Source organism: Piliocolobus tephrosceles, chromosome 5, assembly GCF_002776525.5.
Source record: "Piliocolobus tephrosceles isolate RC106 chromosome 5, ASM277652v3, whole genome shotgun sequence".
In the NCBI taxonomy this organism is placed as follows: Eukaryota; Metazoa; Chordata; class Mammalia; order Primates; family Cercopithecidae; genus Piliocolobus; species Piliocolobus tephrosceles.
This window is the reverse complement of record NC_045438.1, coordinates 140531908-140540761: the sequence shown is the minus strand read 5'-3', so window position 1 is coordinate 140540761 and position 8854 is coordinate 140531908. Positions and strand designations below refer to the sequence as shown.

Sequence of the window (8854 nt, the reverse complement as noted above, 5' to 3'; positions counted from 1 at the left end):
TCTTTTTAGACTTTTATTTTAGGTTCAGGGGTACATGCACAGGTTTGTTATATAGGTAAATTGCAACAGAGTGAGACCCCCCACCTCAAAAAAAAAAAAAAAAAAAAAAAAAAAAAAAAAACGCTGAGGTCAGAGAGGTAATGTGAAGCCAGACTATGAAGAGCCTTGCCCACTTCTGTAAGGGCTTGGGCTGTTAATTTTGGTGAAAATGGAAACCATTGCAGGGTTTTGAGTGGAAGAATGATGTGTGTGATCCAACTTAGATTATGCAGGGATTTAAAAAGGGTTATTCTGACTGAGATATTGAGAAGAAACTGTAGGGGGGACTTATTTGTAGGCTTCCATAGTAATAATCATGGGAGAGCAAGAGTGGCTCAGGCCAGGATGGTAGCAGTGGAGGTGGTGAGAAATGATCAGCTTCTCAATCTACCTTAAAAGTGAGCTACAAATCAAAACCTAGCAGGTAAAAATAGAGAGTAGCTCTCAAGCTTTTCCAAAGCAAAGACAACACCTTGTTCATCTTTATTTCCTTAGTGCCTGAGCATAGACATGACATAAGCAATTGGGGGTTGTTGAATGAATGGTTAGGAATACATAACTTGTTTAGAAATAGGGAAAGCCTAGTATTTCTGGAAGCAGATATGCAAATACTTTGGCTATCAAGGAATCTTGATTTACTTAAATAATACAAAAGAAAAAGTTGAGTCAGACAATTTCCACATTCACTGATCTAAGAGGAACTCTTTTAGGTGCTGAGGTTACAATGAAAAGCCAGTCATATATCTCGTATATCTCATGTGTCCCTCATATCTCTCAGCCCCTCAGCAGGCCTTGTATACCCTGTGCTATAAGTGGGTCTGTAAGGCTACAAACTCCATTTCCCAGGCTCCCAATGCTTATGGGGAGAACTGGTGGGAGAGAAAAAAAGGGAGAAAATTGTTAAAGGTTTTAATGCTTTAGTTAATACCTGAAATGATAGTTATTTTCTGACAGTTTGGAAATTACACAGTCCATTGTCTTACTTAAGAATTCATTGAGAGGAAAGGAATAATCATATGGTTTATTACTTGTATACAAATAAGTTACATTAGGACTGCTTTCCTAGATCCCTGAAAACCTTGAAGTACCAACCTTAGAAATGGCAATAAAAACAGGAATTTGAAAAAATGTGCAGAGGATTTTGGGTAATCTTCCAACTCAACAACATACACAAAACAGGCAGGAATATACCCCAATATTCAACCATTAATTCAGAAAGGAGTCCAGGAAATCTTACTGCATTCAAATTCCAGGGTCATAGGTTGACATTGTAAATAGAAGGAGACTGCAAATGCCAGAAACTAAGTAAGAAATCTGGGTAAATACAACAATGAAAGGATATTTCTATAATAAGGGAACATGATACATATAAAAAAAAAGTTCACAAGAAAGTAGTCATGGAAAATATTCATCCCGAAAAATTTGTCATAGCAACTCCCTTTGAAATGTACAAAAGAGAAACTACTTACACAAAGCTGACTGAAAAATAAAGTTTACTCATTTGAATCTATCAGACCCAATTTTGACTATCATGAGGAAAAACAAAAAATGGACTAAAACAGGTATTTAGAGAAAAGTAGATAAATTGAATTTACTTAGTAGTTAAAGTTCTTATGAATAAATTGAGGAAATGGTACCATATAGGTTTGGGAAATTATTCGAAGATAAGAAGACCAATACTGTCAAATAGTTACAGGACATTTTTAAAATATAGTCTTTATTATTAAATAATTGTAATACCTTTATATGGAGGTTTCCATTAACAAAGTGTTCAATCTCAACTTCTCTACCAATTAGCAACATTTTCAGAGTTTTTACATAGCACTTCTTATTTGTATAAGCAGATCCTCAGAATCCTGTGAAGTAGGTTGTCACTCCTACTTTTTTTTTTTTCACTAAAGGAAGAGGCAGAGAAAGTCTTTTGCAGAATTATATACGTCTTTGCCAAAATTAAGAACAAATCCAAGAGTGCCATTCATCAAAAGCTTTTTCATTATAACCATTCATTCTATCGAAAGTAGAAAAAAATGCTATAACCAGTTACTATTCAAGCAAAGGGAGAAAAAAGAAAATAGAGGATTTCTGCATTGCTTCAGTTACAGAAATGAAATAGAATGGCAGACTAGTTACCACTAAAATTCCTAAAAACAATTTAAGAAAATATGAAAAGTGACATTTTATTATGCTTTATATACTGCTTATATCTTAACTAAATAGTTTATTTTACTGGATCTGATTTCATTGGAAAATAACTTTTTTGGCCATCCTTTTCAATAGGCTACAGATGAATCCATTTTATAATTCAGCTATTTATAAACACATACCTCTGTTTTATACAAAAGTGGAGTATCTAAAAGACTGTAAGCAAAATAATTCTTACTTGATATTATATAATACACCAGATAAAGTTTCCTAGATAATATTTTGATTATGAAATATCATGACTCCCTAGTGCTTACTGAATAAAATTTAAACTTTTTGCTCTGGCACTGAAGGCCCCTACAATGTCCCTATCTCTTAAAATTTGCTTTATTTACTCAATTAGACAAAGTTGTGAGTCCATTCAGTTTCTAACATGTAAAGCTGTCCATATAATAATAACAGCTTGCACAGCTGAAAGTATCCTTTTTCTTCTCTGAATTTCTATAAGCCTCAGTTTACCACTCATAAGGCATTTATCATTGCACTGCCTTATTTGTGTGCAAGTCTTACCAACCTGATTGTACTAAAGGCCTAAACCCAAGTGTGTATATACACACACACACAAATAGAGGCTTTATTTCTTCCCTTGTCTAGCATAGCAGACACTGAAAAGTACTTTTCAACAATTTTCCTCCTCTACAGAGAAGACTTTTAGGTTTGGAGGCGCAGGAGTGAAAGGAGGCACAGTGGTCCTTAGTTAATCTCAGGAAGTTCTATTCATATAATACTTTCTGGTTTGTAAAAAGCTTTCACATGTATCTCTTCATGTAACATCAGAAACAAATACCACAGAAAAGTGAATAGAGTTGTCTGTAATGAGTTTGAGTGTGTAAAATCAGAGCTATTAGCAAATATTTAGGAAAAGTAAAAATTAAAGGAGAAAAAGAAATGGCTAGCTTTGTGGAAATAACATAAATAAAGCTGATTTTAAAGAAATTAAAAGGCTAGAAAAGATTGAGTGGAGAAAGTCTACAGAACTTTGGAATGCTAAAGAAGTTTTAAATTAGACTGAAAAGAAGGAGATAATGAAGGCAATAAAAGATTGTAGGGAACTAATAAAGGGAGAGCTTTATGGTTTTGAAAGTCTCTGGTCAGCCTGTGGTATTTCAGAGCAGAAATCCAGAAAGGGTATTTGAGAATAGATAAGAACACTATGCTGGTGACTGAATAAAACATGGTCAGGTAATTCATCAGAAGCAGAATCCATTCATGAAAATCTGGCAATGCTGGAAGATGGTAAGAGGCACTTGAGCACTTCAGAAATCAGTCTTTAAGCACACAGGTGATTTGGGTGAAAACAGAAGATATCAAAAAAGTCTTATTTCTTGTGAATAACTCACAGCATTGAGCCTTGACATCACATATCAACACTTTGGATATTGTGAAATTCTTTTCATCAGATACTTAGGATTCCCAATGTGCTTCTGAACAGACACATTTTCTTTTTGAGACAGAATCTCACTCTGAAACCCAGGCTGGAGTGCAGTGGCACCATCTCGGCTCACTGTAACTTCAATCTCCCAGGTTCAAGCAATTCTCCTACCTTGGCCTCCCAAGTAGCAGGGATTACAGGCATGTGTCACCATGCCTGGCTAATTTTTGTATTTTTTGAAGAGATGGGGTTTCACCATCTTGGCCAGGCTGGTCTCAAACTTCTGACTTCATGTGATCTGCTCACCTCAGCCTCCAAAAGTGCTGGGATTACAGGTGTAAGCCATGGCACCCAGCCTGAACAGATACATTTTCTCCTACCACTCAAGACGTGAGTTTCTCTCCTTGTAGGCTGCCTCTAACCTGATCTTCCTGTCTCCAATTGACAGGGCAGTTTTGAAACCATGAATAATAATTATAAATATTTGGTATGAATCTTCAGACCTGGAGAAAGTTTAAGCTTAGCTGGCATAAGCCTTGATGCACAGTCAGCTATAAACTGGGGAAGAGGGACACAGATGATGTCTTAGCACTTGGTTAGGCCCAAGATAACTAAAAGGTAAGAAACAAGATGGTAAGTCTTACAGAATGTCTTCAAAATTCATAATAATCATTTTGATCTAACTTGATAGGTTGATTTTTATTTACCTGAATGTGAAAGATTCCCCCTAAAGTGTAGCAAAATTAATGTAAACTAACATAATTAACATTGACTAAACAGTGGAGTTCTATGGATGGAGCAATCTCACAATGTCCTAATGATAAAGAAGCTGTTTAAGGCATTCTTGTCATCTGTACTATCATGGTAGAGAAATATGGATTCCCCCACCCCAATTCTGAAAACAGTATGTACATGGCAACAAATACACTAGACTGACCCAGAATCTAGAACCTCAGAGAAGAATACATAAACAAAAATGGCATAAGTTAGAAATTTCTCAGAAATACAGACAACATCAAATTTTTGGAGCTACAAAAGCCATTTTACTGGTACATTTAATAGATGTTTATTAGCACCTATCATGCAAGGCACAATGAAGAGTAAAAGACCTCATCGATCTGACCAATTTGTGAAAGATTCATTTGAGGCAAAATGGTCAGAGCAGCAGCCCCCCAGATCAGAGCCATCCAACCAGATGTCCTAAAGTGCTAGCTGAGGGCAATTAACAAGTCCAGAAGGCCATTTAAATCCACTGGGTGAGAACAAACTATTTTAGGTCCTACAACTTCCAGACCACTCTCCCATGGCCTCCTATCAAATGACTTCTTCTTCTAATCACTTTCTAGAATGTAGACGATAACTCATCATCTCAGCCAGACTACATTTTCCCATACCCAATGATGTATAGTGGTAAATAAACCCCTGGTCCACAACTTCTGTAACCATTAAGGGCTCCAAGGTGGCTTCAGTTCAGTGACAAATGAGCACCAATGTTGGCATGAATACTATGGGTCACTGTGAAATAATTTTTTTTCCTACATGGCTTCTCTGATGTTGAACAAGGTATGAGGTTCGAGTGAAACCTTTTCCACATGTATCACACTGATAGGGTTTCTCACCAGTGTGGATTTTTTGATGTTCAATAAGACTTCTATTCCTGGTGAAACTTCTCTCACACTCATTACATTTATAAGACATGGGTGCCTCAATATTTTCCCACTGGCTTTCTGTCCTACCCTGACTTTCCCAGGACTCCCCATGCTCAGGATTCTGAACATTTTTATCACCATGAATCCTCTGATGTCTCAGGAGATGTGAATTCCGCCTAAAGGTTTTGCCACACATATTGCACTGGTATGGCTTCTCCCCAGTATGAATTTTGTGATGTTCAAGGAGGCTGCAGCTCTGACTGAAGGTCTTCCCACAGTCATCACACTCATAGGGCTTCTCCCCAGTGTGGGTTCTCTGGTGTTTGATAAGATTTGAGCTGTGACTGAAGACCTTACCACATTCTTCACACTCATATGGTTTCTCACCAGTGTGAACTCTCTGATGAATGACAAGGGCAGAGCTCCCAATGAAGGTCTTCCCACAGTCTTCACATTCATATGGTTTCTCGCCAGTGTGGATTCTCCTGTGTTTAGTCAGGCCTGAACTTTGAGCAAAACTCTTTCCACATTCATGGCAATAATGTCGCTTACTCCCTACAGCATTTTTCTGCTTTCTTTGTAACCTGCCCTCCTGTTCACCAGCTTCTGCACATGTAGGATTCTGGGGAATGTCTTCCCTCAGGTGGCACAATATCTTCCCATGCTCCTTTTTTGAAAGTTTCTTGACTGGAGGCAAGTCCCTGCTGTCAGTCTGTATTTCACCACCTGAAACAACAAATGGCCAGCAACTGTGGGTTATGCCCTGCCATGGGAGGAAAGCTCTGTGATGAGTACCAGGGAAGCAAGAATTACAGAAGTCTATATATGCCCAGGATGAGGATTTAAGTGCTAGAATAAGGATGGGAATAAAAGGGGAGAACAGGGGTGCTGGGGAGGAGGGAGACCTAAGAATGAGAATGGGGCCACTGGAAGGGTTCAAACTGGGAATGGAGGGAAAGTGGTGAGGACCCAGGACTATGCAGGGGACATATGTAGTGGTTCTAAGCTCTAAGAATAGTAAGGCAGGGCCATGCACCTAGGATTAGATTTTGAAAGGGCTGAGCAGAGGGTGATAGTAACCGGGCAAGTGGAAGGATTTCTGAAGCATCTGCAAGAAATGGCAAAAGCAAAGACTGGAAATTGGTGATGGATCAATGACATGGGCCGTCGTCTCTAACTGTGCCCCAGGCAGAGGCAAAGTTCTCAAACAGAGCTGGCACTGGCACTAGGAGTTCTGAGTTAGAGTCCCCACTATCCACCAATAAGCTATGAAATTTCAAACAATTGAGGTAATTTACGCCTCTGTACCCTCAACCCTAAGGTCAGGGTCTGTAGTTGATGTCTAAGGTTGCTTCTGGCTCTCACATTCTGAATCCATGGCTCATTTCCTGAAGAGGCCCCCCAGCTTTCCTCTTCAGTCAGGGATAGGAACAAGAGGACATCAACATTTACTGAGCATCTCCTATGAGCCAGACCTGTACTAGGAGTTGTGTCAATTTCACCCCACTTATCCTAACTAGAACACTGGCATGGCAGAGGAGAAAGCAAGGTCAGAAGGAGTAAGAAGCTAGTAGTGAGTAACAGGCTTTCAGGGATGGTGATTCTGAATCCAAACATAATGGGGACTCAACAGCTTCTAACAGCCCAATAGGTTCTAATACACAAAAGAATGCCAAGCAATCTTAAGACAAATTAGTGTCTCAGTCTTACCAAGGGAGACCAGGTTGCTATGGTTCTCCTGCTTTTCATCTCTGTAGATGTTCACCTGAGATGAATCCAGCTGTGTCCACCCAGGAGAGAGGGTCAGAGCCACATCTTCCATTTTCAGCAACCCCTAAAACAATAGGTAGTCCTAACTAGCTCCTCTTGCCTAAAATTACTCTCAAAACAAAGAATGAACATCACTTTTAAAGAGCAAGTGTGGCACACCTACACCGATTTAGCTTTATCTCTAATAACGTCTTTACCAAAAACACCTGCCAAATGAAAGCAATATTACACACATTTTAAAATACGTACTTTCAATAAATATCGAAACAGTCCAGAAAGTGAAAAGGTTTGGAAAACAAGGGTCAATGCAGCAAAAGGAATGGAACTATGTTGAAAATTTTCAAAAGATTTGCAGTATGCTTTGGCAAAGTGAGGGTAGAGGTTCATTTACATTAATAGTTTTCAAAATACAATGAAATCTAGGACTGAAGGGAGAAAAATTAGGGGGAAAAAGGATACTATAGAGCCTCAAACACTGAGATCTTCAAGCAGGACATGCAAGGCTGCATAGTAAATTGAAATCTAGGTTGAGAAAAGATTGTTCATATTGTAATATAAATAACTTTAAGAGACTATGCCTTATCTGACCTTTCAGGTATAAGTTCTTTGAGGGCAAGGGCCAGGCCTTTATATCCCTCACCAACAGCACAGCTTATTATATTTTAAAAAGCAAAACAGAATGACCATCCCAACAAAACCTTCAGTTTGCTTTTGCGGTGCCCTTGTTGAAGAAGAAAAATCACATTGAGGAAGAGGCTGACCTAAGAAATGTAGTAGGAAAGATCTGAGAAGCACAAATAACATTCCAAGGTTATTGTGAAACAGGAAAATCCTCTTAGGTGGGCACCAAAATGAAGGTAGACAATAATAGGCAACTTTGGGATAGATGAGAAAACTCAAATCCATAGAGATCTAGGATAGGGGTGGGGTAGGACCGGGGAGGGAGGAACCTAATGCGGAGCCCAACAGTAGTGAAAGGTATGGGGTGCTGGGGAGGGAGAGGAGCTCCAGCTCACCTGGGACCCTGGAGTGAGCCTGGAAGCTACCATTGCATCTTCTCTGCAGCACCCTCCCTGGGCAAGCCCAGGAACCTGGAGAACTAAGAAGGAAAGAAGCTCTGGATGAGAACTACCCTAGTATTCAGCCTCCCCGCCTTGCAAAATCCAAGTTCAAAAACTGGGGCAGTAAGTTCTTGCCAGTAAGTTTATACAGAACGTGTTCCTTCCAAAAATTCCTGATTCCCACCAGCTCCAACCCTAGGGCCCAAAGAAATCTGGTGTGCTCTGCAGATATACAAAAACCACGTGCAGAATCCTTGGTAGGAGTGGTGAAATGAAAGTAACGTAACAAAGCTTTCCATTTGAAGACCTTTGGGTTTTGAATTTTGCTAGGAGACGGGGAGTAAAGAGGGTTTTTTGTTTTTGTTTTGGTTAAAATGTCTTTAGTAGACATTAGGATGCTTTCTACTTCAGGTATGAAAAACTAGGAGGAGGCCAGGCACAGTGGCGCATCCCTGTAATCCCAGCACTTTGGGAGGCTGAGACAGGTGGGTTGCCCGAGTTCTGGAGTTCAACACCATCCTGGGCAACCTGGAGAAACCCGTCTGAACCAAAATTACAAAAAATTGGTGGGTGTAGTGGCATAGGCCTGCGGTCCCAGCTACTCAGGAGGCTGAGGTGGGAGGATTGCTTGAGCCTGGGAGACAGGTTGCAGTGAGCCAAGGTCTCACCACTGCACTCCAGCCTGGGTAACACAGTGAGAACCCCATCTCAAAAAAAAGAAAAGAAAAGAAAAGAAAAGAAAAGAAAAGAAAAGAAAAGAA

General features: G+C 39.6%; 1 protein-coding gene across 2 annotated transcripts in view; it reads right to left on the bottom strand.

Moving 5' to 3' along the window:
• Positions 1-1737: 1737 nt before the first annotated feature.
• The window catches only part of ZKSCAN4 (zinc finger with KRAB and SCAN domains 4), a 10811-nt gene continuing 3694 nt past the window's right edge, over positions 1738-8854 (bottom strand). Inside the window, exons 3-5 of one of the 2 annotated variants that reach the window (XM_023191630.3) lie at positions 8049-8131; positions 6973-7096; positions 1738-5988 (exon numbers count right to left, since the gene is read on the bottom strand). In XM_023191630.3, the coding sequence (XP_023047398.1) occupies positions 5126-5988; positions 6973-7096; positions 8049-8131 (1070 nt within the window). In that variant the 3' untranslated portion in view covers positions 1738-5125. The remainder of the gene's footprint in view (positions 5989-6972; positions 7097-8048; positions 8132-8854) is intronic. The other variant, XM_023191631.2, reaches the window with a different exon arrangement.